The sequence below is a fragment of the Callorhinchus milii genome, unplaced genomic scaffold (genome assembly GCF_018977255.1).
Source record: "Callorhinchus milii isolate IMCB2004 unplaced genomic scaffold, IMCB_Cmil_1.0 Scaffold3, whole genome shotgun sequence".
In the NCBI taxonomy this organism is placed as follows: domain Eukaryota; kingdom Metazoa; phylum Chordata; class Chondrichthyes; order Chimaeriformes; family Callorhinchidae; genus Callorhinchus; species Callorhinchus milii.
Window position 1 is genome coordinate 6,590,601 of NW_024704744.1, and position 19,898 is coordinate 6,610,498.

The following is a 19,898-nucleotide window of genomic DNA, read 5'->3' on the forward strand; positions in this document are numbered from 1 at the left end:
AAAATAAAGGCTGTCGTCTGTCCTTCATTTATGAAGGTAAATTTTAAATATGTAACCTCTGATTTGAGTAGGCAATTTATACACACACGTGCAGTTTCGATCACAAAAATTATCAACTTCATCCTTTCCTGCGACCTCTGAAGTAGGCAGTGATCTCGACCAACCATATTCTATATGTTACAATCATTAATCGGCAACAGAAATAAGCTTCCCTTGTGGTCCAGAAAAACACACTTTAACGTAGGAAAAATAACCGCTGGGGTCTGTGATTCTTGCCACTCGGCTCCTGTTAACTGGGCAACCCAAAGTCCTAAAGGTTAGAGTGGTCCTTAGCTGGACAGGCACTGGGAGAATGCCTGACAGTCCTCATTTTGACAAGCTGTGCAGTTTCAGCTGGTTGAACTCCAGCAATATCCGAACACACTCTCTGGGGTCTCAGTCTTGGCTGTCCTAATCCTAATCCTGTACCTAATGCTCTCTGGAATTAGGCAAAGGGTGTGAGCCTCTCGGAAGTGTGCATTCCATTCCAAGCATAGATACATTTCGATGCACCAGTGGCATACATACCTGGAACTCTGTCTGGTTTGGATACTCTCAAGTATGGTGATAGGTTTCCACATGTGACAGACACCCGCGTAACCAAATAAAATACTTAAAATATGAGGGGTATTAACCTGTCTCAGTGGGTAGTACTATTGTCCCAAAATCTAGCTGACATTCCAGTGCAGTACTGGGGTAGTACTACATTGTGAGAACTCCAATCTTTCAGATAATATGTTGAAAGGAGGAATTGTTGCCTGTTCAAATGAATGTTTAAAGCCCCATGGCACTATTCGAAGCAAAGGAGTTTCTCCCAATGTCCTGGTGAACAATCATCCCATTAAATTGGTAATCTGCTTAAAGGATTTTTATGTAGTTGGAAGTTGATTCTTCAGTCCTATTCATTTGCCAATACCCTCAGCTTTTATTGCTTGTTTTTCATTCTCTCTGTTTCACCATTAGTGAGAGCCTTAAGTTACTATGACCCCGCTCTCCGCAATTGTTGCCCCAAATCCCTTTGCCTTACCTTTCTTTCTCAACACCCTCAACTCGTCCACCGCCCTTCGTGCTCAATGATTCCCATAGAGATCATGATGCGCTTAAAGACGCTTAATAAGTTTTAATTAAGTAGGAACCCAGTTGTTAGTCGATTGGCAGATCACTTTCTCGGGGCAATGATCCCTCCAAAAAAGTAACAATTAGCTGCTGTGTTTTGCTCATCCACTTTACAATATATTCTGTGAAGCGCTTTGAAACATCTCAACAACTTGATAAGGCACGATATGAAATGCAAGGATTATTATTATACATGAAAGGTGCTATACAAGTGTAAATTGTGAAAATGAAAAGCAAAAAAAAGATGTTCAAGAAACTCTTTCAGCTATACATAAGAACAAATATAACGAAAAAAGACCAAATTCCATCTAGTTCGCCTTGTTTGAAAGAATCAACACTTCCTGCTTCAATCATATCCCTAGGGAGCCTGTTCCACAGGTTCACTATTCGCTCACTGAAAGCGTTTGGGTAGATTTGTTCTGAATTTACCCCCCTTCAATTGGAGGCCGTGTCCTCTGGTTTTACTATTCTGGACAAGTTGAAACAGCCTGTCATGATCTATGTTGTCTTGCCACTTTAGAATCTTAAAGACCGCAATCATGTCACCTCTCAATCTTCTCTTTTCCAGCTTGAACATGCCCAATTTACTTAATCGCTCCTCATAGTCTAGTCCTTCCATTCCCTCAATTGTTTTGGTTGCCTTCCCCTGTATCTCGATTTTTCCAATAACATTTTTGCACTGCGGTGACCAGATCTGTACACAGTACTAAGTGTGGTCTCGCCAATGATTTATACAGTGGCAGGATTACCCCATTATTTTGGCTTGCTATTGATCTTTTGATACGTCTCAACATCTAGTTTGCTTTACTCACTGCCATAGAGCTTTGTTGGGAGAGCTTCAATTTATTGTCAATCAGGGACCCCAGCTCCTTTTCATTTTCCATATATATATTATTTTCCTTCCGTTCAAATAATTGTCCCTTCCAGGATTTTTGTCTCCATGTGAAGTACTTAACATTTCTCCACACTGAATTTCATACAGTGAATTTATGCAGTGAAGGTATTTGACTTTTGGTAACATTTCCTACGACCTCACATGTAGTGATAATACACATAGCATAGTATTAAATGCTGGCTTTATTTTTGTTTATAAACATCAGAGATTTATTACCTGAGGTGGTTTAGCAGTGGCTGGAGCCGCTCGTCTGACTCTATCACAGGAAGTGATCTCTTTGTCAACTGTAGAAAAGTAAAAGGCAATTTTATAGGGAGGCCATATGAACAAGGCAGAGTGAAGTTAAATTGACAGAAAATTCACAATAACAAGGTTTACAAGAGGCAGAACCCAACTTTGAATGCTAACAAGGCAGCCTACTTACAAGTTCTGAAAAATATAAAGCTTTATTTTTCACATTGTAAAATAAGTGAGTAAATTGTTCATCTAACCCTTCAACCACCTGCACAGGAGGCCCATGCAGCTTTGAAAGCATTTGAAAACGTGAGCTAATGCAGAGGTTTATCATATCACGGTTTTGGACGGCATTAAAAACATTGAAGGACATGCGTTGTTAACTCAGTGCAACATTAAAACTAGCACTTTACATACTTGGCAGCACAGTGGATTATGCACACTGCCCTTTCATCTTTCAAGCTTCAATTCCAGCCAGCACTGATGGATAAAAGTCTCATCTCTGCTGGCTGAATTCTACATACAATTTATTTGGAAGCAGGCGATTGCAAAATTGCCAACTTAACATGAATCAGCATCATCATTCAGACTATAAAGTGGCTACTGTGTGAAATGGAAACATCCCACCAGAACTAAAGGGGAGGTTGGAAATACATATTCACGGAGGATGTAACATTTGAACATGAACTTCTCTGTTCTACTGAAGCAGAGTCTATTCAATTTTTTAAAGGGAATTTGATGGATATTTAAAAGAGAACGACACAACAAGATTATGGAGAGCAAGCACAAAAGTGGAGAACAACGGGGTCGAATGGCCTATTTATGGGCTGCAGCATTCTACGGGCAGTACTTTGCATTTAACCATGTTTTGTACTTAGTCTAAATATGATTCACGGAGGTAATAGGCCCAGATATGGGTTTTTTTTACAAATATATTTCTCAGGAAATTATAACAAAATCACAAATGCTGTTTTTTCCCGAAAAAAGTGCAATCTTTCTGGAAAGATTTGTAATTTATAAATATGCATTTTAGAAAAACCATGGGAATAGCAAACAATTGTGTATTACCTACCTACAGTACTGCATTTTGTATTCTCAGAGAATGCATTTAATTTTCCACATGACATCTATCTATATCTATATATACATTTATCACCTCGGGGCCTTGGAACTTAAAAGTCCAATTAACTCATTAACAGGCCCAATATATTTGTCGTTGCTCGTTCAAAAGAAATAAAGAACTTGGCCAAAATAAGGCCTTGTATGCAGTTTAGCATTGAAAATGATTTAGCTTGGAAGAAAACAACAACTTGCATTTGTATAGTGCCCCTCACGCAGGGTAGTATTCCAGAGCGCTTAGTAAAGAAACTTAGTGGTAAAATCCCAAGATTTCTTTGATTAATTGCTAATTTGTGGGCAGAACTGTGCTGTTGTGAATTCATAAAGAAGTAAGTTGAAAGTGCCAATTTCCCTTAGAAGCCTCAAACCCACAACAAGAAGATTTTTGTTCGTTCTGACTGAGCTGGATTCAAACTTTGGTGTCGGAACTTATTCGGACTGGTTGTATGGGAAATCTGAAAATTTCTCAAGCACCCTCCTTGATCGGCTCCCAAAGACCCTGCACCCCACCATCCCGATTGTCTTCTGAACACCCACTCTTGGTTGACTCCCGAACCACCACCCCCCCCCACCAAATTGGCTCCCGAGCATCCCCGATTGGTTCCCGACCACCCCCCTTGATTGGTTACTGACCACCCCCGCCTTGATTGGTTCTCGAACACCCCGCTTGATTGGCTCCCGACCATCCCCCCTTGATTGGTTCCCAACCAATCCCCCTTGGTTACCTCCCACCGCAACCAACCCTCCTTCATTGACTCCCGAGCACCCTCCTTGATTGGCTCCCAAGCACCACAGCCCATAGCTCCCCTATTTCACATCATAAAAATATTTCGCCCACAAAAATATACAGTCAATTTACTTTACAGTATTTTCTGTGAAGCACTTTCAGACGTCTCAAAGACATGATAAAGTGTTATATCAAATGCAAGGATTTTTTTTAGAATACCGAGCCCTCTAGGGGAGGCACTGCTTGTGTCACACTGTACCAAATACAAAGAGAATTTTTCAGTAACTGCATTACAAGGCATGAAATTCATGGATTTGCCTCTGCCTTTAGCATCAAGTAGATTGAAATTCCATTCAGTATCACAACCTTACTGTATGAATACGAAGAAACATTGAATCTTTCATCGCAAATCTCTATTTTCTTCTCATTTCTGAGGTTCACTGCCATCCTGAGGCGATGCAAACTGGCCTAATTTAAATAATACAAATGGATATGTCCAGACATACTGGATCAGTTCTCCTGGTTTGTTTTAAGTATGTTGGATGAATCTAGTTGAAAAATTGCAATGACAACCCTCCTTCTGACCTGTAACAGGTGCAATATGAACTTAATTTCCTAGCCAGTCGATTCAATTGACTCCTTCCTTGTATGAAATCGCAAAAAAGAAACGTGTTAAAATAATTTATCTCTTGTTCCCCTTATCTGCCTTTGAAAATTAGGTGCCAGATTGCAACTCAATTCTGTATTTGGACAAACCTGGCAATTTCACAATAGAAATGACGCCAGAATGATTTCAAAAGTTTATTTATGGCCTGTTTGTTGACATAAACTTATGCTCCATGTCCCAGTGAAATGTTCAAGGAAACGAACCCAATACCTACCCACTCATAAAACAGGCCCACAAGGAATCCTTCCATTTGAAACTAGCAGCAATATGCAAGAGACACTGGTCTTTCTTGGGAACCACAGAAAACCTAATTTGCATTTAGATGAGAGCAGCCATGCAGACAGAGCAAGGTTATGCTTTGTACCTCCACACAACTTTCTAACATGATCAAACAGGTTTCAGGTAGCAGTGAATTGGAAGATATGCATGTATCACAACAACAAAATTACATTTGTATAGCACAGACATCACTACTTCAGGAATTACATGGGGGAGAGGAAGAGTTAACAAATACACAATATGAAAGAAATTATTCAAACTTCTAGTCTAAAATATAACTTTTCCAGCTTTACTTCCAGCAAATGATAACCTGAGAATAAGATGTTGAAAACATACTTGTTTGAAGTACTTCACAAGCATTACTAAAGTACACTCCAATTATAATGGTCTCAGATTAGAAATCTCAATGACAAAGACAACTGAACCTTGGCTTTGATTCACCTCATTATCAAATGGCACAAAATGCTATTTTCTCCATGGTCTGTTAATTGTTTGTAAACTGACAGCACCGGCTCTTGTTGATTAACACAATCTGCTGCACAGAGAACCATTTGTCAAGATTAAGCCCTCCATCTCTGGAATGCTCCTTGTTTTAAACAGAGATGTTGTGCAGTGAACAGAGTTTTGCAAAAGGAATTTCTCATTTGGCATTAAAAGCATGTTATACCAACTACATGAAGTCATCTCAACTAGTTTGTCCATCTGCTATGTTGAGGTAAACCCATTGCAGATGGGAAACTCTATCTTAACCCAGTATGACAACTGGAATTATCCCATCTCCATTCATTGCCAAAACCATGGAAGTAAATTGCAATGGAACTGATTGTTGGTCTGCTGAAGGCAACAGAACCACCAAGAAAGGAGTTTTTTCCAGCACAACAATCACCAGCAGAGTTGGCAGAAGGTTCAAACATTTGGACTTCGAATGGAACCATGGAGCTACACATTAAGGCAAATTGCATGACTCAACTGCAGAAAGTATTCTATTCCACAATATATCATTTTCTAGAAATAATTCCATGGCTAGAATACAGCATCCCCGCAAAGCAGTCATTTTTAAGGCAATATCCAGTTGAGCATTATTATAATACTTGCATTTAATATTATGTCGACAAAACATCTCAGAGCCACTTCACAGAATTTTTCTGCAAAGTATAGTGTAGACAGCCAATTTACACACAGCGATGAAAAGAATGAACAATTTTATCTGGATGATTGTTGGCCAGGATACTGGGAGAAACTCACCTTTTCAAATAGAACCATGTGGTCTTTGACGGCTATCTAAACAGGCAAGACGGGACCTCAGTTTAATTACTCATCTAAAGATAGTGCCTTCAACAATCAGTTTCCCCAACATTGGACCAGTGAATCAAGATAGACGAGGAGCTCACAGTCCTGACTTGGTCAGATGGTAAAGCAGTATGCAACCTGTCCATTCTAGTGCTCTGAACACTTGAAATAATATCCAACAGATCATAGGCAAAACAAGTTGCGCAAATTCATGTTCACATAAAAGTAGCTTTTATCCAGTATCCAGTTCCTCAATTCTGTTACACCATGTCCAGCAGTATAAACTAGACCAAACACTAGTATAAATTATATTTATATAGCGTTTTTCATTTAGAAAAGATTTAGAAGTGCTTTACTGATGGGATTAATTAGAAGCATAATGAATGTTGTTATGGAGGTAAATCAGTAGCTAATTTGCATTAGCAAAGGCCCAGAAACAATGAGATTAATAGCTAATTATTTGAATGTGAGATAACTTTGGATGAGGATGGAATTCAAACCATGCGGGAGAAAAAAAAATTCCAATTTCTTTTACAATTAGATAATTGCCAAACTATTCTAAATTAATTTGTCACTGCTGCTTCTGTATATGTGTTCATAATCTCACAATCGCTACCATTTTTTTATCAAAAGGGAAGAAATGAACAAGAAAAAGTCATTACACGACAAATAGAAGCAACTCTGGAACAGTGGAGAGGAGAGGTTGTAAATGCCTGAAACAAGCCTTCGACAGACAAGCCTATCCAATGACTGAATTCGCATTTCAGGGTAAAAGATGCTTCCAGCTGTAATCTCCACAAATCCCCAGTGCCCTGATGTGTCACATAGCCTCCACCGCAGGCAAATCTCTGGCCAAAATCAGCAGGAAGTCATAACTCATTATTTTAACAGTTTCAGCCTTGACCGTATCATTGTCTATTTAAGCCCTACCCTATGAATCCAATCAAGACCAGTCATTCAAATCCCATTTAAAATGGAAATTCCCCATATTCTTAAGGATAAATAGGATTAGGAGCAAATTCTCCACTACTAAATTGACTTGATCGGTGTTTGACTGGGTATTACTGTCAGAGATTACCTTTTCGTATCGCGGGGACGTCACTATTTTGTCAAATGAGCAATGCAAAAGTAGGTCATTTTGCTCGGTCTTGCTGCTTTCTATGCTAGCACTTTTAAATTTGGCAATTTTTAATAAATATGTTGCACAGTCGCAGGAACGTGACAACTATTTAATTGCCAGAATCAATTCAGCGATGCTCAACGGCAATTGCTAATTTATTTTTTCACTCCATGAAAATGCGTCCAGCAATCAGGCTATTCCATGTTTTATTGTCAATTATAATCCAACCTTTCAAACAAAATACACCTCCAGAGAGCAATGATTGCAAACAAAGGAGGGTAGACAGGATAATACACCTGAAAAGAGTTCAGACTTGTTATCTTGGCATTATTTTCCAGTGTTCATTGGAATCTTTTAAGGCGGATATTTTTCTGCACCAAGGTTTTCAATTATATTCAGATGAGGTTCATTTACCTTATTCATCAATATTATCAAGACCTGCATAATATAGTGCTGGTGGCTGGATTGTGTAATGTCTGGTAAAATGGCATTTCCAGACTGCAACCCATCATTTGAGAACCCATGAAATCGTCTATCAATTATGTAGCTCAATCTTCTTCGTTCACCAAAATGCTGCCGTTAATTTTCCCCACCCTTTGCCTGAAACCAAATTCCTTTTGGACGAAGTGCACAAAAGTGCACGAAACACTATTAAATCCACTGCTACCATTTATTCTCACTCACTTTGGCTTTCGATATACCATACATCCTTCACTCTCTTTGCCTATCATTGCTGCTACTTTCATGAAAGCATGAAAGTAGCAGCAATGATAGGCAAAGGGAGTGAAGTTACTTTTGCTCTCATCTTCCTTGTGCCTACTTTGACCCACACACCTTTTGCATTAGGTTTTTCCCAGTCACTCTTGCAAATGCAAAAAAAAAAGATCTTGAAATGCAGCATTCTAATAATATTGGAAGAATTGAGTGTGTGTGTCTGGCCGGTTTATCAAATAAAAATAGACTCTTTCTGTAAATATTATGAGACATTCGAAGAAATTTGAAGCAACATGAATAATTGGACTGGAGGCAAAAAGGCTTAAGCAACATGCATCTTTAATGAACTTGAGGTTTTTATGATTTGTAAATTCCCTTGAGTGCCAAATGGAAGAGCAATGACAGTGAACTTTCTACACAAAAAATATACTGGAAAAGCTTGGATTGATAGATAAAGAAAGGCTGTCACTTTGTCAATCGTATGTGTCATATAAATTCATAAGTTCAAGCAAATTACATTCCATGAAGTGAAAACCTATTTTGGATTAGAAGAATGAAGCTTGGTTGATTGGTTTGATCTTTGCCCTATGAGAATCAATCGAGGGTATCTATAAAATGCATCAAAGCAAAGTATCTGTATTTGATAGATCACTTCAATAATTACAATTACTTTTTGAAGAGTTTGTGACACCAAATGGCAAATATTATTTATTAATTATTGGTATTAATTAGTGAAAAAATAATCACGACTGTTTGTGGGACACTGCTGTGCACAATTGGTTGCCGCCTTTCTCCCACAATACATAGTCAATTCACATGACAGTATATTCTGTGAAGCGCTTTGAGACGTCTCAAAGACACGATAAGGCGTAATATCAAATGCAAGAATTATTCTTATATGAGTCAATCTAAATAAGGGGTTTGCTGTGCGTATGTCCACCTGACCAATCGAGGTCAGTGGCATTAAGAACCTACACAATTGTTATGTTCCATGGCGCAACACAACAAAATTAAATTTATTTTGCGCCTTTCACGTCAGGAGGACTCCCCAAGGTGCTCAAAGTCCCACAGTGCCAACCAAGTGCCAACATTTCATATTGAATCTCAGACAGTGGAAGCCAATCTCCCCAACTGAACCCTACACAAGCTCCTGATCATCTAGAACCCCTCAGCCAGAACAAGGCTCTATGTGTCCATTACCCCACTCCTCACCACGCTCCACTGCCTCCTATTTTTCAGTAGATTTACTTTAAGTTCCTCATTCTAACTTTTAAAAGCCTGCACATCCTTGCCCCACCCGAGCTGTCAGCCTGGCTCAGTGCAGGAAATCCAGATCAATACTTTAGGATGAAACAACAACATCAAAATTACATTTGCATAGCACGTTTCAAGTCGGGAAGACATCCCAAGGCGCTGGTGCCAGGAACTATCATTGAATCAAGTAGCTGAAGAACAGATAAGGTCAAAAAAGATAAAGCTCCTTCTACTCTTCCCGAGGGCTGTGAAACTCTTTCCCTTAGTAGAATTCAGCCAAACCCCTAAGCACAAAGTTTGAATTTTGTCCTGTGTGAACATATTGAATAAATGCTTAAGACCATCCAAAGCAAACAGATGCATCCTACCGACACATGAGAATTCCTGTATATTGGAATGGAATGCACACTCTCTCCAATGCATCCTTCTTACCTAATTCTGGAGATTATTCGGCTCAAATTGGCAAGAGCCAAGGTTTGGAGACCGTATGATGACCTGTGTTGTTGCTGACCAGGATGTAACATACAATTCTATTTGTTTTCGAATAGTGTCCTGAGTTCCTAAACGTTTACATGAGCAGGAAGACGTGACCACAATTTAAAATCTCATTTAAAAGAAGGCACCGCCTTCAATGCAACAATCCTCAAGCACGGCATGAATTTCAGCCTTGGCTCAAGTACTGACATGGCACTTAAACCAACAACCTTCCAACCCAGAGGCAAAATCGTACAAACTGAGCCACACTTTTCATCTCTGAGTCATGTGAAGATGTAAAACATTATACCCCAGCCCTTTATATATTTATTTTGACTAATTTTCTTCACGCTGGTAAATCATGGATTCTGATTTTAGATCCTCCTGACGTGAAAGACACTAAACAAATTTAATTTTGTTGTTGTTGTTGAACTATTATCCTGCTTTTAGTCAATAAACCATATACACTCGTGAAAACTTAGCAAGATTACACAGACACAAAGGAGTTGTGGTCTCATAGGTTTGTCCCCGGTTTGTCCCCTCAAGTTACATATAGGGTTAAAGTCATAAAAACATCATATAAAACACCTGATAGTGATCAACAACAATTTAACCACAACAACTTGCACTTATATATCGTCCTCCATGCAGTGTAGCATCTCAGAGCATTTAACAGTGGCGGAGCCTAACTCCGAGCCGGGGGGAGGTGGCCGTAAGCACAGTCGAAGAGGAAAGTTTTCAGGCAGGACATGAAAGAGGGGAGAGAGGGCGCAAGGCAGAGGGATTCAGGGAGAGTGTTCCTGAGTTTCGGGTTGTAATGCCTGAAAGCGCAACCTTCAATTGTGGGGCGGAGGGTGCGAGGGATGAGCAGGAGGGCCGGTGCCAGTCGAGCAGAAGCCTGAGTGGTGGATTGGGGAGTGAGGAGGTCGGAGAGATAGGGATGTGCCAGAGAGTGAAGGGATTTGAACAAGAGTGTGAAGATCCTGAAGTCAATCCATTCAGTACGGAGTTTGGTCTGGGTCAGTATGCAGGCAGCAGAGTTTTGAATGAGCTGGATCTTGTGAATGGTGGAGCTGGGGAGACCGGCGAGGAGTGTGTTGGAGTAATGCAAGCGGGAGGTGACAAAAGCATGCACGAGGGTTTCGGCTGCATTTGGGGTAAGGTACGGTCGGAGGCTGGCAATGTGGCAGAGGTGAAAGAAGGCGGTCGTGGTCAGGGACCGGATGTGGGGGAGGAAGGACAACATGGAATCAAACCGGACGCCTAGGTAGCGCACTGGTTCAGTGAGTCTGAGGGAGAGCCCAGGGAGGTGAACAAGATGTTCATGGAAACAAAAAAGTCTTCAAAAGGAAGTGACTGGAAGAATTCCCAATTTGCATGACTCTCTTCAATATTAAGGAATCTCATTAAGAAATACTGCAAAATTTTAAAACCTAACTTGGGTAATTGGAGATTTAATTCAAGTAATTAACACTAAATTATAAACAGGAAGTTTTCTCTGTTGAGACATAAAATTAAGTTATTTTGAACTACTGAGGATTTTCACACTTGATTGCATTCATTACTCTCATTTTGGATTATCCCTGTTAAAACCTAGCAAACAAGATAGGCTTCATGTTGTACATTGATGTTTCTGTTACTGCTAATGAGGGACTTTGTCAGAACCTTGTAAATCCTCTGGGTTCAAAAGCTCAGAGGCCACAAATAATACAGTAGTAATCATTGTTGCAATTGACACATCTTATCAAGTCACCTCCCTCCCCTCCATTCCTCAGAGTGTAATCCAACCACTGTACAGTGCTCCAAGACGTTATCATGTGTGAAAGGCGCTACATAAATTCAAGTTGTTGTTGATTCAGTGTGATTTACTTCAGTGTACTGATTTAGACATGGAGTGATCTTTGACAAATACACTAAAGAAAATAAATCCTTGTTCTTACTGATCTGGAAACTAAGCATGTAAGACTCATTCAAATGAACTAGACCTTGTTTGAAGACAAATCATAGCCATTAGTTGTACTAAATAAGTGAACTGTCCAGGCACCTAAAAATGTTTTAATATCAACAACAACAACACAATTACATTTGTAAAGCGCTTTTCACGTCGGGAGGATGTCCCATGGCGCTGGACAGACAGATTTACGGACCCGAGCTGGGGGTCAGGGAGGATGGAGGGCGGAGATGAAGCAGGGAGATCGAAAGCATGGCTGAAGAGGAGGGTCTTGAGATGGGTCTTGAAGTTGGCGAGGGAGGGGGCGAGATGGAGGGACTGCGGGATTGAGTGTCAGAAGGTGGGTCAGAGTGGCGGAAGGCCTGCCCGCCAAGAATGGGGCGAGCGAGGTGAAGCAGGCCAGAGCCCACTGAGCAAAGGGAGCGAGCAGGATGGTGGGGGGTTAGGAGGTTTCAAGACCGTAGAGGGCTTTGAAGGTGAGGACCAGGATTTGGAACTGCCTTCTGTGTGATGGGAAGCCAGTGGAGTTGGGCAAGGATGAGGAGTGATAGGGTCCCAGAGCCTAGTGCGGAAAAGGACATGGCTGTAGAGTTCTAGATATGCAGCCTGTGGAGGGAGGAGTTGGGGAGGCTGACAAGCAGTGAGTTTATATAGTCGAGCCTCGATGTAATGAAAGTGTGTATGAGGAATATCAAAGCAATAACAAAGCCTGATTGGAGTCCTGTAGCTCAGTGGTTAGAGCACTCGCTTTGCAAGTGAGAGACCTGAGTTCAATTCCAGGCAGAGGGCGAAACCTCGGGCAAGTTTCCTTACTCCACACAGAGCCTAATAATAATCGCTCCAAAAACCAAAAACAATAATTAAATTGGTCATTTTCAATCTAAGACTGTTTGTGGGACATTGCTGTGCGCAATTGGCTGCCGCGTTCGCCCACAAATATACAGTCAATTCACTTTACAGTGTATTCTGTGAAGCGCTTTGGGACGTCCTCCCGACGTGAAAAGCGCTATATCAAATGCAAGGATTATTATTATTATTATCATTATTATATGCTTATCATTAGAAATGGCAGTGTGTCAGCCTGGCTTAGTGGTAACTCCCTCTCTTGTCTCTGACTCAGAAGGTTGTAGGGTCAAGCCCCATGTTGGGCCTTGGAATCACATGGTCTAAGCTGACACTCCATTGCAGTGATGGGGGGCTATTGCATTGCTGGAGGTGCCATCCTTTTGATGAGACGTTAAATCAAGGTTTGGTCTCCCTTTTCTGGTGGACGTTAAAAATCCCATGGCGGTATTCGAAAAGAAACGGGAGATTTTCACAGTGCTTTGGCCAACAATGCCCCAGATAAAAAAGTTGGTCATTTACTTGGCTGTTTTGGGACATTGCTATGTGCAAATTGGCTGCCACGTTTGTCCACAAATACTATCACTCCACCTCGTATTAAATCCTGTGAAATGCTTTGGGTCCTTCTACCACGTGAATACCGCTGTACCAAATGCAAGGATTATTATTATGTATCCTTGATACATGCCCAGCTAAAGCACAGCAACTACATAGTAATGTTCTGAAGATTACCTTTAACACAAAGCAAAAAATGATTGGAAACCTGATCTCAGCATACTTCATGATATTGATAATATAATAAAGCTCGCCAACTGCATTCAAATCCAAAGCACTGTTTGGTCCACTTGGTGTGGGCTGTAATCTGGTCGCTGAATAGAGTGGAGTGGTACAAACTTAGTTGGAGGCTGAACACAGCAGGGGGTTGGACAAGAATTGTCAGAAGCTGAACATAATAATAATAACCCTTGCATTTGATATAGTGCTTTTCACATCTTCTAGACGTCTCAAAGCGCTTCACAGAATATAATGTAAAGTGAATTGACTGTATATTTGTACATAGTGGGGATCAGGGATGGTATATTCAGAGTTTGAGCACAGTATCGCAGTCTAATGATACTAGAGATCAGGGAAAGTATATTTCAGAGACTGAACAAAGTGAGGATCAGTGGAAGTATTCAGACTGGACAGAGTAGGGATCAGAGAAAGCATGTTCAGACCGAAAATCAGACAGTGAGACTGAAGGGAGGTAGAAATCTTATGTGCAAGAACACAAATTATCCAGCACACAGGGGTCAAATTGCAGTATTCAAACACATATTTAGTTCCTTATTGAAGGAAGATTGTTAAAATGCATCCAGACATACCTCTCCTTACAATGCTAAATAATTATCGTACCCAAACCCAGCTGAAAAGCAGAGAGGTTGCTTACTCCATTCGCACAATCTTAATGCTATGTATGACCCTCAGCTCTTTATGTTTTTCATCTGATCTGACCAAGTTTGCTTTCCTCCACTTTTGTCCTTACCTCTCCCTACACACCAAACCCTCACCTGTATATTTGTCACTCCTAGACTGGATTTCACTCATGCTTTCCTCGCCGGCAAGTGCAAGTTCTTGCTATTGAATAATCTTAGGGGCTGCAATCTTAGATTCATTTTCAAGCACCTCTTTCCCAGCTCATTCAGATACAAAATATTGGCTTAACACAATTGGAGTTAAAGCAGTATTGCATGAATAAGCCATGAGAGGCAATTTTCTGTGTTCAAAATTGACCATGGACATCTCGCTGAAATCTTCCGGCCCTGTTGTTACTAATATCAGTTTGTTCAGCATTTGTAGAATGGAAAAAGTGCAGCAATGCACGTTTATAATGTATACAGATATCAGAATTTTAAAGGTTATGAAGAACCAAGGTGGCCAATCTATCACCTTGAAATCTCAAACATCAAGAAAGTTGTCATCATATTATCAGTTTGTCCCAGCTTTACAACAGACAAGAAGTTGCATTTATATAGTGCCTTTCATGACGGGAGGACGTCCCAAAGCATTGGATAATCAAGAGATTTTCCACCCATTTGAGAATGGCCAGCAAACAATGCTCTTTGAAATGCTCCGGATACTTTACCACTGGATGCATCGTAACTGGGCAGAAGCCTTCCCCTCACTGAGGTGGCAGTCAAGAGCTCATGAGCTCAATTACCTGCTTTCTGAATACCAAAGGGAGTCAAGAATCTGATGAAACTAAGCAAGAGGTTTTAAAGCATTTGAAAAACTTTTATTTTCACACAGAATATATAATAAAAATCCTTGCATTTGATATAGCGCTTTTCACGTCTTCTAGACGTCTCAAAGCGCTTCACAGAATATGCTGTCAAGTGAATTGACCAGATATTTGTGGGCGAAACGCGGCAGCCAATTGCGCACAGCAGTGTTCCACAAACAGTCGTGGATTGAAATGACCAATTTGTTATTATTTTGCTTTTTGGAGGGTTTATTATTCGGAGTGTGGAGTAAGGAAACTTGCTCAAGGTTTCACCCTCTGCCTGGAATTGAACCCAGGTATCTCACTTGCAAGGCGAGTGCTCTAACCACTGAGCTACAGGACTCCACTTATAGAACCTCAATCATCATGTTTCTCGTTTAAAAACTGTTTTAAATTAGCTATCTCTGAACAACAAGTTTTTCCTGCAAGTCTTGTTTAGTACACCAACAAGACAATAAAACAGAACTGTTTAGGCCTGATGTGTTATTTTCTAGCAATGAAAGTTTCTGTAAAGAGCCATGCAGAAGGGAAAGATAAATCACCGTCATAGTTGAGGAAAATCTAAAATTGAGTTTTAAAATCATAACGATCTAATAGCTTCTCTCAGATTAAACTTGGATAGTTCTGAGTAATGTCCATTTTCAAAAATTATTCGGTGTTCAATGATAGGAAGACACTCAGTTAATTGTAGTCTGGTCAAATACTTTTCAGTTGGCATATCATTTCTTATACGGGCAATTGGTATGAACAAATTACATTGATATAAATGTACACACACCACTTTTACGATATAGTAGTGCAAGGAATGATCCACAGGAATTTTGTACCAAGAATAATATTTAAAATATTTCTGGGCACAGCATTTCAAATGTTTTTGTTCCAATAATTTGATGGCCTACTTGTAAAATTAATAGTTCATTCACAAGCAAATACGAATCAGGGAAAAACCTTAAGCACGTTTCCTTATTCCAAATGCCTGTTTACCTATATTATCAAAAATAATAATAAATTGGTCACTTTAATCCACAACTGTTGGTGGGACACTGCTGTGCACAATTGGCTGCCGTGTTTCGCCCACAAAGTCAATTCACTTTACAGTATATTCTGTGAAGCTCTTTGAGACGTTTCGAAGACGTGATAAGGCGCTATTATTATTATTATTACATCAAGCAGTTCTGGCTGTAGATATGAGCTGACCGGGAGCTTGGACTGGTTTTCATAAGACCCAAAGCCAAAAAAAAAAGTTCTATTCCATCCATCTGGGCTGAACCCAAATAATAACCCCAGAAATACAAGGATTATTATTATTATATTCTGTGAAGCGTTTTGAGACCTCTCAACGACGTACTATATCAAATGTAAGGATTATTATTATTATAAGAGAAAATATGCAGTTGTAGTTTCCTGCACATCTGCAGACACCAAGGTGAACCTCTTTACTTTTTGTAACTAATATTAATTAGTGCTTGCATTTTGATACAACACCCCGCCATATCACATCAGATTGTCTCAAAGCTCTTCACAATGAGTTATATTTATGCATGACAAATGGCACATCACAAGCTGCTCTGGGTCCTCCTAGTATGCTGAAAGCAGATGTCTGTCATTTGGTGATGAGGAAACTCTGAGGCTTGGGACAACAGCTGCCGGAACAGCTTGGGACAAGTTACCTGGAGTCCAGATTTGTGAACACACAATCAAATATCCAGGGTGTGGTTTCCACCCAGATCTGTATGCAGAAAACAGCTGCTACTCCTGTTCCTCTCCTCCATCTGCTACAATCGTTGCTCAATGACAAGGGATGTGTATTGAACTATGGGCAAGAGGATGCTGGCAATTTTCTCACACATTTCATGTTGAGAGTGTGCTGTTTACCGGGAAGCTTGGAGGGAGTTTCTGGTACCTGCCACGAGGGTGAACTCAAACCTAAGCTTAAACCAATCTCAAATGGAGTCCCGTAGCGTAAATGCACTCGCCTCGCAAGCGAGAGGACCCTAGTTCGATTCCCACGTGAGGTGAGCCCTAAGGCAAGTTTCCTTACTCCACACCCTCTGTTTACCTAGCAATAAGTAGGAACTCGGTTGTTAGTCAATTAAAAAAAAGTTTACAAAGTGGCCTTTGTCAAACCTCTTTGTGGTATAAGCAGCTCAAATATAATGATGATGCAAAAATAAAACTGTTTGAAGTACTTCACCTGTGCTTGAAATGAAGACTATAAATATTTACAAAAGATCTCAACATAAATGAGGCAACCAAAACAGCTTTAATTCTAAAAGGTGCGTGCTTGAGAATGCTAGTTGGATGACGTACCTACTTACTGCATTCTCCAGTGAGCCACAAATGAATGAGGAACGGTCTTGATGATCTGTGATTACCGAATCACAAAACATTGGGAAAAGGAGCAAAAGGAGCAACCCTGCTCGCAGCTGCTTGTTTTACAACACAGACCAAATCAATTTACCTCCAGATTAACTGCAGGAAATTGAAATAACCACCGATTAAATGGAATTGACCAGCCAAAAGTATTTCCTCTACATTCACATTTAAATCAATTTAAACTCAATATAGACACAAAGCACGTACATGAGGCACAGAATATCCCTGTAATCAAGTGCAGAGGATGCTGTAAATATGCATCAATCTAGCCTTCTTTGATGTACAAATGTTTGTAATGTCTGCCCAGATTACAAACCTGCACAAGGCTTTAAATAAAGGTCCCCCAAAGCTAAGAATCAACTTATATTCTGCCAAAATTGCACTCAATACTGATTGCTAATAAGAAGAGTGCTTTATCCCACCCAGGAAAAGTACCACTACGCGTGGAAAAAATAATTGACGGACCCAAATTCTTTAGCTCAATAATAATAATCCTTGCATTTGATATAGCGCTTTATCATGTCATTGATACATCTCAAAGTGCTTCACAGAATATATTGTAAAGTAAATTGACTGTATATTTTGTGGGTGAAACACAGCAGCCAACTGCACACAGCAATGACTCACAAACAGTCATGGATTGAGTGAGTAATTTTTCTTTATTAAGTTTTCTCTATTAATAAGAATATAAGAAATAGGAGGAGTAGGCCATTCAGTCCTTCGAGCCTGCCCCGTCAATACTGATTAAGTCTTCACCTTCAATTGTACTTACTACTGCGTTGTCTTCTTTTAACTGGGTCTTCGAGCATCTGACTATTGAGTAGTAGAACTGGCAAGAAGGTACCTTTGGAACAGTTTGAACTGTCTGAAACTGGGGAAGGATTATTACCCCCAGAAAACGATCTGCTGATCGAATAACAACCGGGTACTGACTTACTGCTACTCATTGGGCAGGGTGGGTAGAAGTAACTTTTGTTCGTCAACTAGGTGTCTGACACATGCAAAAACCCATCCAAATCACAAATATATACCATCTACAAATGGAAATTTTCAGGTGTCTGGAGTGGAATGCACACTCTGTCCCTGAAGGAATGCACCCTGCAACCTAATTCTGAGAGTATTAAGCACAGGTTGGCAAGAACCAAGGCTTAAGGGCCCCATAATGTACATTGGGTCATGCCTCTAGTTTAACCAGCTTTTCATTAAGAAAACGATGGATCTACCAATTGGAGGTGAGGAACATGAGCATCAGTTGTTTTCTGCATACACATCTAGGTGGAAACTAAACCCTGGATTTGATTGCGCGCTCACAAATCTGGACTCCAGGTAACACCTTCCAGCAGCTGTTGTCCCAAGCCTGAAAGATTCCTCATCAGCTATATGACAGACATCTGCTTTCAGTATATTAGGAGGACCCAGGACAGTTTGTGATGTGCCAACTGTTAAGCATAAATGTAGCTCATTGTGAAGTGCTTTGAGACAATCGGATGTGATAGGTTGGGGTGTTGTACCAAAATGCAAGCAGTAATAATAATTCCAAAAAGTGAAGAGGTTCACCTTGATCCCGGCAGAAGTGCAGTAAACTACAACTGTATATTTCTTATGATCCTTATGTGCTTGTGAATGAATTATTCATTTTACAAGTAGGCCACCAAATTATCTACTGCTTGGAACAAAGACATTTGAAATCCTGTTCTGAGAAATATTTTAAGTCTTGGTAAAATTCTTGTGGGTCATTCCTTCCACTCCTGCATTGTAAAAGTGGTGTGTGTGTATTTATATCAGTGCATTCTGTACATACCAATCAGCAGTGAAAGAAATGATATGCTAAATGTAAATATGTTTACATATTTACCATGCTCGTGTCCAGTGCCTTGGGACTCTTGTATTGTATTTTCACACAGGGCAAAATTCAAACTTTGTTATTGGAGGTTTGGGGCTAAATTATCTTGGGGGAAAAGGAGGTTCAGCCAAACATGACAGCCATTTGCACGTGTAATTTTGTAGTCTTGTCAAACCGCTTTGACCATGTAATTAAAATTAAACTCACCTAAGATCAGTGGCAGTAGAAAATAAAACAAGATTTGGTTCCAGCAAAATGTATCGTTAACACGACTCATAAATGTAATTTATTAAGTCAGATTGCTTCATCATCCCAAAACAATATTGAACCTATTGAAACGATATTGTTTCGCCCACAAAATATAGTCTTTACAAGGATGATAGCAGGGCTTGCTGGTTATTGCTATCAGGATAGATGAGATAGGTTAGGCCTATTTTTGTTACAGAAATGACATTTAAGGGGGAACCTAATAGAAGCGGTTAAAATTTTAAAGGAATTTGTTAAGGTTAACATAAACAGGCTGTTTCCATTGATTAGGGATTCCGTAACCAGAGTATACAAATATAACATTGTGTCAAGGGGATCTAAAAGAGAATTTAAGAGGAACTACAGTACTTCACTGTAGAGAGTAGTGAGATTGCAGAACTTGCTGCCTGAAGCGATGGTTGTATCAGATAGTATAGATGTATTCAAG

General features: G+C 40.0%; 1 protein-coding gene across 1 annotated transcript in view; it reads right to left on the reverse strand.

The window, feature by feature from the left end:
- Positions 1-19,898, reverse strand: part of prim2 (DNA primase subunit 2) — a 135,151-nt gene that overhangs the window by 49,099 nt on the left and 66,154 nt on the right. Inside the window, exon 5 of the mRNA XM_007894089.2 lies at positions 2,267-2,334. Coding sequence (XP_007892280.2) covers positions 2,267-2,334 — 68 coding nt within the window. The remainder of the gene's footprint in view (positions 1-2,266; positions 2,335-19,898) is intronic.